Genomic DNA, 18,801 nt, shown 5'->3' with positions numbered 1-18,801 from the left:
TAATCCATTAAGAATTGCACAGTCTCGACTCTTTGGCTTGTTGAGGTTAAGAGACTTTTTGAAATGTAGTCCAAATACTACACTATCTCAAACTCTAGCCTTGACTTGGTTAATGTTTATCTCAGTAAGGCACCAGCTGCATTGATGCTCAGCTGAAACAAAGGAGAGTGTTGTGCTGTAGCTGAGGTAGAACACTTTGTGAAACTGTGGCGTGTGAATGGCAAAATTACACTTGTGGCTTGGCTGCAATAATTTTTTTCTGGACCATACACTTAAGCTCCCTTATACTTAACATTCCCCACCAGCATTCTGTATAATCTGTGGTTTAACAGGTCTGTCCACTGAGTTGTTTAAAATGAAGAGACAGGAAATGAAGACTGTAAATGAATGCAGATATGCTAATTATACATTATAGGTAGACAGGGTGTCAAGTTTGTAATGTGTGGCTAAAAAGGAAAATTGATCTCGGCTTGCATGTATCACCGATGTTAAAAATGGATGCAACCCTTTGATCTGCTCCTTATTTACACATGGTGCGTCTCTGTGACACTTTCCACTTTAATATACAGTATATTATTACCTCTGTCAATGAAATTGGTTCTGGCTTTCTTAACAGGATCGCTGAAATGGTTATGAATGTATTCTCATGAAGGTTTTATCAGAAATGGAACTTGGCCCACCTTGGAGATCCACATTTACTGCGTTTTCCTGACACTTCCTCCCTGATGTTTAAAACTTGCACTTAAAAATCGAGCTGGTACGCAAAAATATTCGAAAGTGTAAATGTCATGCTTGTCTACCTTAGCTAGTTAACCGTTTTTTAGAAAGCATCTATTTAAACTAGTGCTCGCAGCCTCTGCTGTGGTGGTTTCTATTTAATGATTTTTCCCTGCAGGTGTTGCCAAAACATCACTGACATTTGGGCCTGAACCAAATACTCATCTAAAACACTGCACAGTATGGATGCTTTGATCTGTTTGCAGTACATGTGTAATGTTGTTTCTTTAATTGAAATCTTGTGTATTTATTCTTTAAAAGGCTTAATTTAAATGGCAGACACTTGTAAAGCGCTCCACATCTGACAACAGAGTGCCACAGTAATGGGAACGGCTTTGCCACTGTGGCTACGGATCCCTCAGAGATTAGTAATAAATATTTGCACATGCTGAAGAGACTATGTGGCACCAAGCAAGACCAGACACTCTCCTTTTGCACTGTCTGCATGATGGTTTTTCTTATTACTTAGGATATATGGAGGGAGAGATGATGTAAATGGAAATGTTACAGAGGATGCAGACTACACTGGCTTGGCTTTTGTCATCTTTGTGACAGGCTGACTGGAAACATTTTGCACTGAGTCACACAGGAGTACACATTGGGCTTATCTTAGATCAGCAGGTCATTTACATTCCTCTGCTCAGCCTCTTTCAGCATAGGTGGTGTTTGGTCCTCCAGTTTTAACCTAAAACATGTGGTAAGTGGTATCACCTACTGATAGTTCCTGCTTGTACAATCTCTGAAGTGGTCAATCAAAGCTGAGCTCCTTCTGATCTCAAGTGTGCACGCTCCAATCTGCAGATAAATCCAGAGTATTCTTACAATGCCGCTGTTTACCTTATAATGCAGTTTACTCATGCATGTTTTGTTTTGTCACTGTGGTTGTGCAAAAGAGTTGGGTTTTAGCCCATCTTTAGTTCACATTGTGTTGTTCCTCTTCCTCTTAACTTGGCAGTGTTTGCAGCCTGCTACAAAGAAGCTTTATTATAGAGGGATATTGGGTGGGAGGAAGAAATGGAAAGAGGAAGGGAGTTTCACATGCCTCACAGAGCAAGGCTCAAAACCAAAAGTACCGACAGAAGCAGCAAAGGAAGCAGATGCCTAATTCATAGCAGTGTATTGAGTGTAATAGCTCACCACTACACTCCCCTTACACCATCAACCCTGTGATTTGTCACAGAGTGTAAACAGAGCTTTCTCTAGCGGTCACCTCGTGCTTGCCAGCCCATCTGTTTCTCCCAGTGAGGTTTTGCATGGGAACGGTGTCAGTGGGAAGGCTTGGTGCAGATTGTAGATGTAGTATGAACAACATGAGCTCACTACTGAGTCATGGAAAGTTTCAAGATGCAAAAGAGGCGCGTCTGTGTGTGTGTGTGTGTGTCTGAATAAACCAAAGGTGGCTTGACTTTTCAAGTGAAACCCATCCAGTGCACATCACTTCATAAATCACTAACTTTATGTTCTTCCCATGCTCTGAGATGAAACGTTTGACTTGCTTAATATTATTTCTTAAACGGTTTCATGTTCTGTGCTGGGAAATAAGTGAAGTCAGGAAAGGTGAATCAGCATGGTTGCAACATATTTTTGTTTCTAAAACCTTGGGATTATCTTGCATCTGTTGTTGCACATCTACTGATGGAGATATGCAAGTTGAAGCTTGTCATCACTCATGTAGAACAGAAAGAAGTTTTCAAGCTCGTGACATAAGTGGCTTTTTTTGGGTGGGTTGTATCGGCACCATATTATGCTCTCCATCCACACGCAGTATGACCTAAGACATTAATTATCACTTGATGATTTGCCCCCGTAGATTTCCGTTTATTAGTCTGGAGTTGAACTGCTTGACAAAGCTGTGTTTCTTTAGCTTGGCAAACTGTTTTGACCTCTTTACTCTCTAAATATTTAAGGAAATGGAGCTCTCTGCACAGTGGCCATTCTCACCCTGCTATGATTTCATATGTTTAGGAAACGTTTGTGAGGAAAATTCCCCATCTGGCCAGGAAGAATGTGAAACTGAATATGGATTCCAGGTCTCTTAAATTCAGTCATGGTTCTATAAAGATGCATAAACAAAGCTCCTGGTCCCCTTACCCCCCCCCCCCCCCCCCTTTTTTTTTTTTTTCTCATGAGTTTTTCCCCTCACTGTTTTTCCAAAGTTCAGTCTTCAATAGTCCGGAGAGCGAGGAAACGGCTGGGCTTTTCATATAATATGTGGCGTTGTAATTGGGCCGTGTCAGTAATGATCTGAGTGAGGCCTTTTACTGTAAGCCACTCCTGTCTTAGTCTGGGAGTGGAAACAGAGTTATGTATTGATTCTTGGATAGTAGTCTGTTCAGTGTTACTTAAACATTCATTGATTTACTTTTATCTAACATTGTCCAAAAATGGGACTCATGCAGTTGGATCCTTCTTTATTCACTTCCTTTATGATGATCTGTTTTGTGACATATTGTCTAAGGTAATTGTCATGAATGTCTGTTACTGAAACAGCGTTTTTATGGCTGCATGTATGAGAAGGCGAAATATAACGACTAATGAGGAATATCGATGCTGTACAGCCATTAGTAGCTGCATTGAATCCCTATAAGGCCTATGCTGTTGTGGGTGACATCACTGTTTTTATTTCCCTTTTTACCCCGGTGTGTCTGCATAGCTCTACAATAATGAGCTAAATTCAAGCTAATGCATACTAAAGACCAGGTACTTGTTACTGAACTGCAGAAAAGAGAAGCAGAAGGCTTGTTTCTGTAGATTGATTATAAACTATCAAAATAAGAAAACAGTGCACGCCTACAATGGAAAAATGCCATCTATTGCAGGAGCATTGCGGGGAAGCCATATACACTTACAGTGTATTGAAGTATGTTTATGGAGCCATTGTTCTTGTGCTAATAATTACTCTGCATTTACACTGCACTGCTAAACAGACTTACCATAGTGGTTTCACATAGTTGTGGCTATATCATAGATTTAACTGTATTATAGCTTGAGCTGTAAGACAAGCAGGAGCCAACAGTAAACGGTTGGTTACAGGGCAGAGTCCATGCATCTAAATGCATGAAAATGTTAGAATCCTATCAATAAAGGCAAAAAGTTGCACATTAGAATATTCCAATGTCCCTTAACCAAAATAATAATAATCGAGCATACATTATAGATGAAGACTATATTATATTGTACTATTGCTTTTTTGATATGCTTTTATACTTTCTTTATGTTGCTATATTGTTTGTTTGACATGTTTTCTTGTGAAGCACTTTGTAACAGCGTTTTGTCTTAAAAAAGTGCTATATAAATAAATTTTACTTACTTACTTACTTACTAGACCCTTTTAATTTTTGACATTGTCTGCTTTTTGCTTATAGGTTTTACTTTTTTAAATTTCTCAAATTTATGTCAATGTTTCTCTCACCTGTTCCAGAATCTCCTCAGTTGTCCTCACCCCTCTCCAACAGTGACCATGTCCAGGGAGGCCTCGATTTGGGTCCATACTATTGCAACCAGGTATGCATGGAGCCACTGGATGGAGAGGGTGAACGTCCAGTGAGCCTGGTGTCCTCCCTGTCCTCTGGTTCATCCCGTGATAGTCACAGTCTTTTCGGGAGCACAGCAGTCCTTCCTTCCTCCACCACACCGCCTATTCCAAGTGAAGAGGACATAGATTTGGAGCTGAGCCCAGCTGAAGGCACCAGAGAGCAGGCTGGGAACCAGAGTCCCACCCTTTCAGGTTCTAGACATCGCTGGCAGGAACAGCTGGAGGCCAGGTTGATCACCAGCCAGTGGAATAACAACAACGGCACGGCCAACAGGAAAGCGACTGGTGAAATACTTCACATCCCCTGTTCGCCTGTCGTCGCGGATGCCATGGCGCCCAACCCAAAGCTGACCTATGTGGACCGGGTTGTCATGGAGATCATGGAGACGGAGCGCATGTACGTCAAGGATCTGCGCAGCATCGTAGAGGTGAGTGGATGTCAGGGTTTTTCCCCTTAAGCCAAGTATTCAGATTGAGCCAACGATTTTAAATTATAGCCACTAAATCATCTGAGCTTAAAGCTCATATTTGATTTGGATTAACAAGCAGCTATGACCTCATGTCTGCATCACCTTTTAGAGCAGCCAGGAACCAAAACACGGACAACTGAGTCAGTGGCTGTTGAAAGCAAATAATGCCTACTGTGTTCCCTACAAATAGGTCTGGTACTTGAACAGGATCCATTCTGATTTTCCTCTTTTCCAAACAAATCAGCCAGTTGACAAAAAATGTGCCAGACATCTGGCGGCTGAAGGCTTTGTTTAGAGATTTCTAGTTCATAGAAAGGAGGACCGTTAAACAGTTTATGGTCGAGTTTTAGTGTTTTGTATAAACTATTCTGTATATTTACAGTGCAGTGAAGGCTTACAGCCTACAGCCTGGGATTATGTAGTATGCTCATATGTGGAGTCAGAGTGGGAAACAGTGCAGGTCTTTCATGGCAGCAGGAATCTTGGGCTCTGTGATCTTGGTTAAAGATAGTGGAAACCTCATCTCAAAGATGTGAAGCGTGGAAAATGAGCCAGGGATGATTTTACCACTCAGCAGGCCACTTACATCTTATCACTCTTTCTACCTTTGTAGTCTGGAAACAGCTTCCCGACAGAAATCTCCCCAGTTCTCAGTTTGTCCTGGGTGGGGAAAAAAACACAAAAAACAGGAGCAGTGTGTTACCGTGTCACTGCACGGACTGTAATGCCTTTAACAGGTGAGCCATTTCTGACACTGAATGGCAGTAAAACAGTTAGCACCTCCTCACTTTGCGCCAGACTGTGTCTGGCGTCTTGCATTTACTGTGGGAGGGAGTGCTGCCCCTGCTGTAGCTTAAATAATGACGTGCTCTCGACAAACACTTCCAGGACCTTAAACTCTTTCAGTTGACAGGAGCAGAGTCAGTGAGACAGACTCTGCTGCAAGATCTAGCCTAGTCTGAAGTGTCAGGCCTCCCCAGCCAACACAAATAGCTCTATCTTTGCACCAACAGAAGAAATAACACACATGTGAAAAGAGATGTCGGGCTATAGCGTGGGAAAATAGTCATTCCATGATTACAGTATTGCTTCACTTACTTTTTTTTTTTTTAAATCCTATTCTTACTCAAAGCCTTGGATTCGACGGGCCCATAACACTTCTTTTGGCATTGTTTAATTTCATGCTAAATCAAAGCTCTTGCCTCATACTGACACGCAGCTGTTACACATGGACATCCTTGCTTTTTATCTTGCCATTTATCTCTCTGACTCTTAAAGCCATCACCCTGTCCTTTCATGAGATCATTTTTAGAACAGCTGTTTGACCCCGGCTGGTTTCGCTTAGCCAGATATATTCCCAACACTTGTCCAGAACACACCCAGAAAGATCTTTCAGCATTTTATTCGTAAATGTGAAAATTAGCGATTCAAACAATGAGTGTTGCAATTAAATGTAGGCGTCCCTGTTCTATTAGCGAGAAAAAGCAACTTCTAGCACTATAAGCTACAGATGGCATTCACTAAATTAAATCTCACAGCACTCTGTCGGCTCGGAGTGAGCATTGCTATTGCAGCACAGGAATTCTCCATCAGTGGTGTGCAGCAGTTCATTCAGTAGTGTGATGTGATGACTGTTCTCCTAATCTGTGCCGTCCAGCAAGCCTGCTAAGTATGTCTGTATTTACACCACATCATCAGCGAGGCTTTGCCGTGTGCGCACAAGCTCTTTACTGGTATGCTCCGTATTTAGTAAATGCTTATGTCTGTGTTTGACTATCGTTAATTTTCCCCTTCGCCTGTTTTGAGTTGTTTTCTTTCCACACGAGTGTGTAATTGACAGAAAAAAAGGGTAATCAGCCAGATGTTGGCATGTTTGGCTTTAGTACTTTTTGATATTTTTAACTAGTTTGAATACTTTTTATGTCCAGAGGGAACAGGCTGTACTGATGTTTCTAGAATGGGTACTGCAGAGCTTCTTTCAGAGTCACGTTGCTCCCTGGTCCACAGAACAAGTCCTTAAAAGGATCCTTGAACTGTCTCATAACTGATTTATGAAATAATAATCCTGCTTCTGTAGCTCAGGAAGATCTGACACCCCACTTGTCTTTTTACACACATTAGAAGAAATGTTATAGCCCTAAAACTGCAGCAATCAGCTGCACTAAACAAATGTCATCATCACTCAGTGCAGAGGATGTGAGAAGGCAATGAGAGGAAAATGTATATGCATGTTCCCTCTGCTGGCAGGAATTTGGAAGTGCATGTCTCTTTCTTAACCATAAACATGTAACCACATTTTAAGGAGTTTTCAGATATAACTTCCCCTCTTTACTGTTTTTTCAGGATTACTTGGCTCACATTATCGATATAGGCAACCTTCCCATACGGCCAGAACAAGTGTGTGCTCTTTTTGGAAACATAGAGGACATCTACGAGTTCAACAGGTACATATAACAAGTCTGTTTTGGGTATTTTTATGCAGTCATTTTGTGCAAGGAATGTTTTGTACACTTTCATTATGCTATTGGATAATGGAGCATTTCATGAAAGTTAAAAATGGCTGACCCTTGATGAATTTTTCTTCACATGCTGCTTATATTTTATTGAGTCATTCAAACCGGATGCAGGGAAAACAAAGGAACAGCTCGCACAGCAGTAAAGACCCGACTGCAAATATCCGAAAGCGGCGGAAATAGAGGTGCAGCTGGCTTTACATTTCGACATCTTATGTCAGCAAGTGTTCGCTGCTGACCGCGCTTGCCTGCCAAAACACACATTAACATTGCTCTCTCCTCTCATGGTGAGGAGCCTCCCTGGTAATGCCAAAGCTATTATAAAGAAGGCTGCAGTAGTTATTACATCTTAATCAGTCTAATTTTACAGATTTGTAATTGATGTTGTGCCATTGTATCGAGGCCTGACTTGCACTGCATTGTGAGGGCTTTGCTTTCGCAATATATAAACAGTGATATTAACTTTAATCATATAAATCCTTATATCAGCTTTAGCACTAGTGCCATATGTTTATGTGCAAAAGGGGGAAACCAGCTTTTATTTTTCTGGATGAACGATATACAGAAATTCTGCTTACTTTGGATGCTGTACTGCACATACTGTAAAAAAGAAACCCGACTCTAACGGTTATTTACTTTGCTGTAGTCCAGTCTCTTGCTTAGCTTTACAATATTCTGAAAGTCATAAACTCTTATTTGACATTGGGAGTTTCTGATAAACAGTCTTTATTTCATCCAAGAATCTGTACTTCTTTGGGGCACTTAACATTCTCTAAATATTGTTAACCAAGCAATCATGTGGTATGAACAAATATTGACACTGTGCACATAATAAATCGTAACACTTTTCTCATTGAACCAAGAACACGCTGGCACGTTCCTTTGAAGTCAGTTTCAGTCAAAGATTTGCGGCACTTGAAAATGCGTTGTGCTGCGTGCATTAAAAATAGTTCATGCTTGACTTGTGATGATTAGTGATGACTTTTTTTCCCAACAGTTTTCCATTGTAATTGAACATTGAAGTACATTTTCAGCACTAGAGAAATGAGTCATACTGCAGTAAAGCGCCTGTATTTCTTTATTTTATTTCATTTTTTTACTGAGTTGGTGTTACAGCTTGTAAAAGTTACAACTACAACTCAGGGTTTGTTTTGTGACCTGAATAAAACACATTTTTGATTGGACTGGTGTTATGTTCTCAATCCAGATATGTATACACTCACCTGTTTAACAGTGTATGGCTCCCTCTACTGGTATTTTTCCCCTCTAAGAAAGATCAAAAACTCCTTGAGGTTCATGTCATTATGTATTAAGTTCTTGCTGGTTACCTATTCCTTAATAGTTGTTAATTAATACGGTTTCAGTGTTCCCGATTGACACTCATCTATCACATATTGTTGCTTCCTGCATTTCAGTGAGTTGCTGGAGTCTTTGGACATGTGTGAAAATGATCCCGTGGCTATCGCTCAGTGTTTTGTAAATAAGGTAAGCACAACAATCTTGCACTAATTAAAGCGATATCAGCTCCCCAAGCAATGCACATAAGTAATATTTACGACTGGTCTGTGTTTCACCAGAGCGAATACTTTGAAATCTACACCCAGTATTGCACCAACTATCCCAAGTGAGTAACTAAGACGAGATGTTCTTCTCATATATTAAATTTTTTTTATTTTCCTGTTTTGGTGTGGAATGCTTTAAGGGAATCTCATTTGAACTAAAAGGTTAAGTAAATAAGTATCTGTTGCCTCATAAAGCGTGGTGTTTGCTATCATGTAACCACATGAATCTGTGGATGTTTAAACTGCAGCTTGGCTTGTTGGCAAAAACGCTCACGAAGCAGTAATTCTAGTTTTTGATATAACAAGCTTTAATGGTATTGATGGATGTCGCTCTTTGCCGTCCAACAGCTCAGTGGCAGCACTGACCGACTGCATGAGGAGTAAAACTTTGGCCAAGTTTTTCAGGGATCGACAGGCCGCTCTGAAGCGCTCCCTTCCTTTGGGCTCTTACCTCCTAAAGCCAGTTCAGAGGATACTGAAATATCACCTGCTGCTTCAGGTACAGAATCTCCTCAAGCGTCATTTTGGTTGACTAAAATGTTTCTTCAGTAAATTGTCTGATTTATGATTAAATAATTAAAAAACAAAAAACAAACTGTAAACAAATGTTTCTTGACCTCTTTCTTCAATTTTATATTACTTATTAATCTAGGTACAAAAAATGTTTAGGTATGAATGTACTGTAACTTGACCAAACCTCAACAGAAATTTATTTCTTTTTAATATTTTTGATCACTGCTAAAGGAAATTGCAAAGCACTTTGACCCAGACGAGGAGGGCTACGAGGTCATTCAGGAGGCCATAGACACCATGACAGGGGTTGCTTGGTACATCAACGATATGAAGAGGAAGCACGAACACGCTGTCAGAGTGCAGGTCAGATGAGGTTCCTTTAAAATACTTGTGAAGAGTTTGATTTATGTCATTGCCATGTGGAATAAACGGTACAGGTTCAGTGAAGGTGCTTTTAAAATGTAATGATTCTGTAACTCTTCTTATTCGTTTATCAATTCATTTCATATATTTGCTTTTCTCAACAAGGCTGCCTCCTGTGACTTCCATCTCTTGCATGAGCGATTTTTTTTTTTTTTTTTTTTTTTTTTGAGCGCCAGTGTTCGAAGTATCTCCCACGGCACATCCTTCTGATTTCAACTTGAATACTTTTCTCATGTTGTTTTTAATTTAAAGTGACAATAGCTTTTAATGATTTCCTTGGTTTAAGGTATGAGAAATAATGGATCCTTTGGACACAGAATCCTAGTTCATATTCACTGTACCTATCCTGGCGTGGTTTTCTGACAAGATTGTTTTATTTTATTACAAGACATCAAGGTTGCCTCCACCTTAATTAGATTAGAAAATGCATGGCTATTTTTCTCACCACAGGGATTTTCAAAAATGCCTTCTACTGTGAGAACAGTTCAGTAAGATAAGAGGAGTACTAAGTCTGTAAGAGGAACTTTGACAGTTCACTGTCATCTTGCTTTTTGTTTTAAATCTGTTCGCAGACAGTCCACCAAGAGGCATTTGAATAATCAGGTGCAGCTCAGTGCTTGCACAGTTTTAGGAGGCTAACTCAGAAGACCACCTATCAGTCATTTAGATGGAGATGAAACTGTATTAATCCCTCTGGGAAATTCAGTATTGCAAAAATGTCCCAGTGGACACACATCACCTGTAGTCAGTTCACTCTGTGTTTCCATTGTACAGGTGTTGTATGAGGACTAAAAATAACAGCCAGCTCCATATATATATATATACATATATACATATATATATATGTATATATGTATGTATATATATATATATATATATATATATATATATATATATATATATATATATATATATATATATACACACACACACACACACACACACACACACACACACACACACACACACACACACACACACACACTTAAAGGGTGTGTACTAACATGTTGATCTTCAGGAGATCCAGTCTCTTCTGATCAACTGGAAGGGGCCTGACCTGACCACCTACGGAGAGCTTGTGCTAGAGGGCACCTTTCATGTGCTAAGGGCGAAGAACACCCGCACTCTCTTCCTCTTTGAAAAGATGCTCCTTATTACCAAAAAAAGAGGAGAACACTATGTCTACAAGATCCATATCTTGGTACGTTTTTGTTATATTATTTGAACAAAGTTAAACACTTTGAAAATGGGGGGGAAAGGTGAGTTTTGTCTGGTGGAGTTGAAAATAACCAATTTATCTGCTGCAATATTTAATATGAGCACTCCTGTTTGTAACAAAATATATATGCCTGGAAATGAGCATAACTCATGTCCACTTTAATTAGATTTTTTTAATTAGAAAGCAAATTAAGAGATAATGAAGTACACTTGGTGTAGCCCTTCTCTTCATTACTGCATTCTGTGGTTCCAGTGCTCCACCCTAATGCTACTTGACAGTGCCAAGGATCCCCTGCTCTTCAGTGTTATCCACTTCAAGCGTCCCAAGCAGCCTCACACAGTGCAGGTAAATGAAAATAGAATCATTATATAGATGGAGAGAAAGAGATGCATGGATGGATTGTATCTGGTGCATCTTTATTAATGTAAATGACTAAAGCAAGTGCTTGTTGATCCAGGCCAAGACTGTAGAAGAGAAGCGTCTCTGGGCCCATCACATCAAGAGGCTCATACTTGAAAATCACAGCACCATCGTTCCACAAAGGGTAAACAACATCATCCCTCACACTGATTTTTTTTTTTTTTCCTTTTCCTTATGAAGAGGCAGCTTTTCCTGAAACATGCTGCCTTCTTTTTACAGGCAAAAGAAGCCATTCTGGATAATTCAAACTGTAAGTGTTACAATTAAAGTAACCAATATGGACAGGGTGTGTTTTCAGTAGTTTAATATACAAAAAAGACATCTGTGTGGAGAAGATTGTTGTAGTAATCGGAGTATAATAGCATATCCTTCTGCTGCTCAGATCTGGGGAAGTACCAGTATAGCCCTGAGAAGCTGAAGAAGGTGGAGTCCTGCCAGCCTGATGACTTCCATCTCGAAGGAAGAAATGGGAGAAGGAGATCAGGTATAAGAACCGATTTTAAATCTGAATACAAAACCTTTGGTCTTTGTGTAGTTTTTGTGATCATTAAACCACCAGCTAGACTCTTAGTAAGCTCTCCCATTTTTAATCCTCTTTTTAGAGCCAGCCAAACAAATCAGAAGAAGCACAAAAGGTTGGTGTGTGTGTGTGTGTGTTAAATTGCTGGATGCTGAGTAAGATTTAGGTGCAAAAGGTGCAGATTCATTACCAGTGTTGAGAGTTTCATCCATATTCTGCCTCTTCATTGGTCCAGCAGCCCCACGGCCCCCTACCATGATTATTTTGTGTCTCCATTGCACTTCTGCTTTGTTCTCTTTCAAAGACACCTGGAAAACACATCAAAGACGCACATTCACTCCCACCCCCACTCCACCTCACTATAATCCATTTAATTATATGCCACATTGGTCAGAGGCTTTGTTATACACAGACTCTTTTCAGTAGTCAGATTCGGCCCAGCCCTTAGATCTGTGCATCTTCACAGATTCTGACTGACCATTTCCAAAGAGAAATTCTCCCTATTCTTGTTCTCCTTTGCTCCCAGACCTGATCTGTTTTTGAACCAGTGTAATGAAAAAGCAATTTTCATGTCAACCTTCTCATCAGGGTGAGGGAGGAGGTCATCACGTACTGGTTAATTGCATCATGTCCGGCTTTACAGTCTGAGAACAAGATGCTGCTTATCAGTATTTATCTAATCACAGGGCCTCCCTTAAGTCCGGGCCAGTCTAACAGCTACCTCACTCAGTTCCCATTTGTGAAGACAGAAATTGTCCTGATTATACAAGATGTACGTGGTATTCAGGTCATTTTGGCTCATAATGTTGGACTGGCATATACTTTTTTTCATTGTCGTTAACATTCTCATTTGTTCATCTCTCGGCTCCTCTGTGGTTTTGTTCTCCACGCAGCTGTTTTGAAGGTGAGTGTCTGAAATCCAAATGCAGTCATTTAATAAGCCTTTTCTGTCTGTTGTAGCAAAGTGGTTTATTTAGGTCACTGGGCTGTGGTGAGATGTGGTTTAATCTGTTTTTGAGTCAGCAGTTCAAACTTTGTTCTAACTGAAAAAGAAAATCAAATAAAAATGAGATTTCTAATCTTCACAAAACGTACTTAACCTAGATTTGAAAAACATAAATAAATCACATCTCACCTAAAGCTAAAGCTGCTTTATGGTAATTTCATCCCATTTACAGCTTTGCAATCACAGCATTGCTCTAGCACTGGCCTTGCAATAACAAACCACATGTCCATGCCTTCACGCTACAGCACGCAGACAGTGAGGGGGCACTGCTGGGGGCTAGATGCTCCCTTCAGCTGGCCACTAGTGTCAGTACGCTGACCTCCAGTCTAGGGGAACCCCAGGCTGAGCGCCCGTGTGTGGAGGATCTAATGCTGAGAAGAGACTCTCTGGAGGAGCTAAGTCCTACTGACAGGGACCCGAAACAGGGCTATTTACCCAGTGAGGGGGGGCTGGAGCCAGAGAAGGCTGTGGAGGAGCAGGATGTGGAAGATGGGGAGAGCTACAAGGAAGATATACTGATGGGAGACGACCAGGTAGCCGACTTTGCCAGCTCAGTGCTCGCAGCCATCTCCTGCTGGCACTATAGAGCCAGGTCTTTGCTTTCTACTCACTTCACAACGGTGAGGGTTTCAGCCACCCACGGGTTTCCCATTTCCTGCTCCATTCCACCAGCTTACCAATATTCACTGCCACTCATTCTCCCACGCTGGCTCTCATCCCTATCACTTTTTTTTCCTTCCTTCATAAATGGAACTAACACCTGCTACCAATTGCACTGTCCACACTGAATGCATTGGGTTAAATTTTTGCTATCAAAGAACATCAACTGAAATCCTGTCAGTCGGATCATAAAGAACAATTTGAGGACTTGGGTGAAACCTAAGTCATACCTTGTGCATGTCTTTGCCTGTGTGTGTTTTGTTTTTTTGCTTTAGACTTTTGTGTCCTCTCACTGTGCATGCACTCCTGTTTTATCATTTCCTCCTCTTGCTACAAGGTGCTGGATTTCATGATGAATGTTAAAGCGAATGATGTTGAGATCATGCTTACATTTGCATTTGAACCACTGAGTCAGTGTGCTCTGTTTAAATGTTGTTTGACTTCAAAGGTTAATGTAGCCATCTGATTAAACGAACATTATACGAGCAAGCGCTTTGCCCTTTGATAATCATATTTTCTAATCATATTTCCCCTTTGAACTTTCATAATTAGAAAGCCTTTGTTAAAGTTAATTGTTGTAGCAACATTGTTCCCAAATGTGACAGTGCACATCATTTCAATAGGAATAAGGGCTTCATTCATTTCATTTTTAAAAAAAGCAAAAGACAAGATTGATTCCATGTTTTGCCTTTTCAGGATGATCAGAACGAAGATATTGCTGAGCTGAAAACTCTGACAAGAGAGGAGGTGGAAAAACATGAGGCTGATGCTCTGAAAGAAACTTGCAGCTTGCAGGTAATTGATAAAGCCCAGTATACGGTTTATACACATCTATTAAACCCGATTTCCATACATGTCTCTGAGGCCACACGTAATGTGTATTAGGTCTATTAAAAGGTATCCATCAGTCCTCATTTTGATAAGCTTATTTTAGCCATTGTATATTTTGAATGAGGCTCTCAGTCTATTATCTGTTATTGTTATATCTCTGTGAATGAGAGCGAGCGTATTTAATAATACATTACACAAATAACCTGGTTTCCTATTTAATAGCTGCCCTCTGCCGTCAACATAGTCTCTATGCTACATGTAAATTATGCCTGGAGTCATATTAATGCCATATGTAGCCCCGGTAGTTAAAATTCCTCACACGTACTGTTGTGCTATGGTAGGCACTCTCACTGAGAAAGGCAACATTGGATTTAGATGCCGGTTACAGTTCAAGCCTGATTCTCATAATTGGTAACTTTGCGGGGGGGGAAGGTTTCTTCAGCCAAGCAGAGTGCAGGTTATTATTCTTCCTAACCTTATCTGCACCACACAGCTCCAAGCTGCACCTCTTGCAATTGCAGACACTCCAAAAGAGCAGGCAGCACCTGGAAATAAATTCATATTAATGCCAGGCTGGGGTGACATCAGCAATATGAACACTAGTACAGCCGCAAACAATGTAATAGTGAACTCGCCAGGATCCAGTAAAGAGTCATTACAGACAGCTGCAAATGGCCTTTGCAGTTTTTAACTACACTTGGATTTTTGTACAGACATGGATCCCTGTGATACATCTCAGCTGAGCCTAATGAGGTCATTTACAGTACAGTGCAAAAGTCTTGAGTCGCCCTGATTTATATTTTGCTTCCAAGGAGGCAGACATTCTTCTAATTGTTTTAAAGGCTTTCTGAAGTCTTTCTTTGGACATTGGCTGCTTTTTCATTTATTTTCAGTCGATTCTTTGTACATGACCATTTTCAAAGGAGTCTATTGGATTTTTTTTCTCCGTTGTTTAACCACTTAAAACTGGAAAAATGATAAGAAAGATGTGACATTTTTGCCATATACTATATTTCCACGTATATTTGCACGTTTCAATAAACTGCTGCACCCGTTTTCCATTTTCCTAGCAAAATATAAAGAGACCTTTTGCACAGCGCTGTACATGCATCATAAGTTGTTTATGCATTCAACTATTAAGATTACTGTAAATAGCACCATTAAGCTTAGATTGTTTGTTATTAGAAAGTGTCATTTTACTGTAAAACAAAACTTGTGTCATGTTTCAGGTCAGTATGCAGGAGCCGTGCAATCTAGACTGTCTTCCTCAAGTAAATGAGAGCAATCAGCTGGAAGAGGATCGCTTCCAGTGCCCTGAGTCTCCTGTGACCCCCTCAGAACAAGAAACGGAGACCTCAGGACCTCAGGATAGCTCAAGGGAAACTGGAGAGGAAGAAGAAGGAGAGAGTGATTCCTCTGGTCTTCAAGTGGAGGAGGCGAGTGTACTGACCAATGGAGAGCTCTCAGAAGAGGAAGAGGAGGAAATTTCGGGTAACGAAAGCATCCTACCTTCCTCTGTGCTAGACCAGGCGAGTGTGATAGCTGGACACTTCAGGGGCAGCCTATCTAGACGGAGCAGTGTAATGTCAGAGGACATGGGTTCACTTGTCTGCCCCTCAGAGTCCGTGGATGATGATGCCGTCCACAGCCCTTCAGCTTGCATGGATTTTGAGAAACAGACCCAAATGCTGCTCAGCTCCTCAGCAGAGCTGAAAACTAGCTCAGAGGCTAATCGGTCAGTTCCTGTGCGTGAACTTGGGCTGAATGAAGGGGAACGCAGGTCTACGCTCTCCAAACAAGATCGCCTCCTCATCCACAAAATTCGACAGTACTACGAGCACGCTGAGCACCAAGATGCTAACTTCAGCATCAGGCGCAGGGAGAGTCTGTCTTATATTCCAGCAGGTCTGGTCAGGAACTTGAGCCAACAGCTTAATGATAATCCTGCTCCTCAGGAGAGGGCCGTCCCAGCTCTTAGGAAAGGTCTCTCTCAGAACAGGCCTACATCTTGGTCTGTGTTTGACCTTCCTGGATTACAAACAAGTCAAAACACTGGAAATTATCTACCACAGAGATCAGTCGAGGCCCAGGCTAGTTGTAACAGCATTTCAGACAATTCAGGCACAGAAGAGGAATTCAGGCCTTCATCAGAAATGCTCAAGGTTTGGCAAGACATGGAAAATGAGGGACAGAGCCAGGAAGCCCAGCAGGATGCACAGGAGAAAGTTAGTGAGTCATTATTAGAAGTGGCACACCACAGCTCTGATACTTCAGATGCTAAAACCGATAAGCAACCACCTCAGGTTCTAGACGAGTCTGAAATGAGCACCGCTTCCAATACCCTCTCCACGTTGTCACCTATCCCAACTTGCCAAGCAGTGGAAGGAGGATCTGGTCAGGGCTCCGAGACCCCGATGTTTCAAGAGATCGGTAAAGACAACCAAGGTCAACTACCTAAGATCATTAGCTTCCGAACAAGCATGGATGACGACCAGATCCTTCAAGACATGGGAAAGATGAAGAACAAGGTGTTCCAGTTGGCTCGTCAGTACAGCCAGCGCATTAAAAATAACAAACCCGTTGTCTGGCAGAGGAGCCGAGAAACTGCAAACCAGGAAGCCTTCAGGGACATGCCTGCTGTCCACGAGGAGAAGCTGCAGCTTAGAAAAAGGGGTAAATAGGATGCAAATCATTGCTCTTTTTCTTTTAAAGTACCCTAGCACTTTGACTTGTGTGCAAAGAGACCTGAAAGGCATTCTTTGTCTGTTTTCTGTGTGTATGCAGGTAAACCAAGCCTAAGATTGCCCACGAATGTTTGCAGTCAAGCAGTTATCCCTGAACTCCATTCTCCAAGTCCAGTCCTGACTCCCAGCTCTGGAGCCAGCTCCCAGAGCACAATTACCTGCCCGCAGAGCCCGGAGATGGAGACCTTCCATTGGCCTGATGTTCAGGAGCTGCGCTCCAAATACTCGGATGCATCCCACTCCTCAAAAATAACCCATAGCTGCACAGTCCTGAGTGGGATGGACAGGTGTAATGGCTGTGAACATAAATACAGTAGCTCCTCAGATCTTCGTAGGTCTGTGACAGACCCTGACACACTTCGAAAGCAATCTGAAACCACACGCAGTGACGGCTCCGTAGTAGAAGACTGGCCCCCACACCAGAAACGCTCTCGACTCTATCCCCTGCTGTGCAGGTGGAAATCTTTGGACCATATGCCTGTGTCTTTACCCCTTCATGAAGTACAGAACCTTCAGGAACCTGCCAGGACCTGCCTTAAGGTCAGCCAAGCACAAGAAGGAGATAACCTCTGTCCAGAGGGCGTAGACAGTGCAGCAAAGTCTGATCTCCTGAGTTCAGGGAAGACCTCAGAGAGCAAACTTGTGAGAAGCTTACGAGAGAAATTCCAGAACTTAAGCACAAGTTCATGAACATGTGATTTATGTACCGTATATTTTTATTAGAATTTTGAAACATTATCTGACAAATATCTCATACTTGTCCCAACACCCATATTTCATGTTAATTCTCTTAAAAGAATGCAACTTTGTGACTGTGCAGTGTTTTTACTATCGGAGACACCCTGACATGATCGCAGCACGGTGTGACACCAGAGACATATTAATGGCTATTGTCTTCTTATAAAATATGAATTACAATATTTACACACTGGGTAAATGTCTGCACAAAGTCTATGTAGAAATGTGTATAAAATCTCCTGTATGAAATGGGAACTGGTTGTACTTTATTATATCCATGTTTTTGGTTCCCAATGTTAGTGATTCTCGCTACAGTCAGTATAGCAATATTTCTGTGTAACTGTCAGGGAAGCTCTGACTGATGTCAGCTCTGCTATTAGCACAGCCTGTGTCCAAATACCAAAGATTGCTGCCATTTTTTGTTACTTTTGTTTTTAGCAACTGATCCTAGCAGTCGTTTGCTTTGTCATTTACTGTAGCTGCTTCTAAAACGTGTGAAACATCACTGGAGCTTTAGCGTTCTCAGCAAGTTGTATATTTTCTTAAACGTTATTTATAAAACTGTATATTTGGGAAATTTTGGCCTCTTGTAAATACTAATAATGCACTGTTTCATACTCTGTTTCCCATATTTTGAATAAAAACAGAAATGTCTTTGTCAGTTATTGGTAAATGTGCGTTACTGCAGATCCATTCATACCGTGGCTGACGTGGCTTCAAAGACAGCCTTCTATTTACATCAAATAAAATTCATTTAAAGGAGAGTTGAGAGGATTTATTGTTGTGGTGTAAGGAAATGCTCTATTTCAAAAACAAAGAGCAACAGTTCTAAGCAAAAGATGATACCAATGCCATAAAGGAGGAGCTCTA

The 18,801-nt window shown here is 41.2% G+C and overlaps 1 protein-coding gene across 1 annotated transcript in view; it reads left to right on the top strand.

The window, feature by feature from the left end:
* Positions 1-18,596, top strand: part of LOC101472977 (pleckstrin homology domain-containing family G member 3) — a 30,605-nt gene extending 12,009 nt beyond the window's left edge. Inside the window, exons 3-20 of the mRNA XM_076877388.1 lie at positions 4,199-4,740; positions 7,126-7,226; positions 8,711-8,780; positions 8,873-8,919; positions 9,206-9,356; positions 9,602-9,733; positions 10,812-10,994; positions 11,265-11,357; positions 11,470-11,556; positions 11,652-11,682; positions 11,815-11,916; positions 12,035-12,067; positions 12,639-12,785; positions 12,846-12,856; positions 13,156-13,578; positions 14,315-14,413; positions 15,679-17,122; positions 17,234-18,596. Coding sequence (XP_076733503.1) covers positions 4,199-4,740; positions 7,126-7,226; positions 8,711-8,780; positions 8,873-8,919; positions 9,206-9,356; positions 9,602-9,733; positions 10,812-10,994; positions 11,265-11,357; positions 11,470-11,556; positions 11,652-11,682; positions 11,815-11,916; positions 12,035-12,067; positions 12,639-12,785; positions 12,846-12,856; positions 13,156-13,578; positions 14,315-14,413; positions 15,679-17,122; positions 17,234-17,883 — 4,346 coding nt within the window. The 3' untranslated portion in view covers positions 17,884-18,596. The remainder of the gene's footprint in view (positions 1-4,198; positions 4,741-7,125; positions 7,227-8,710; positions 8,781-8,872; positions 8,920-9,205; positions 9,357-9,601; positions 9,734-10,811; positions 10,995-11,264; positions 11,358-11,469; positions 11,557-11,651; positions 11,683-11,814; positions 11,917-12,034; positions 12,068-12,638; positions 12,786-12,845; positions 12,857-13,155; positions 13,579-14,314; positions 14,414-15,678; positions 17,123-17,233) is intronic.
* The last annotated feature ends 205 nt before the right edge of the window (positions 18,597-18,801 follow it).

This window comes from Maylandia zebra, linkage group LG19, assembly GCF_041146795.1.
Source record: "Maylandia zebra isolate NMK-2024a linkage group LG19, Mzebra_GT3a, whole genome shotgun sequence".
NCBI lineage: Eukaryota > Metazoa > Chordata > Actinopteri > Cichliformes > Cichlidae > Maylandia > Maylandia zebra.
Note: the sequence above shows the minus strand (reverse complement) of the source record. Positions and strands in the feature narration are given on the sequence as shown.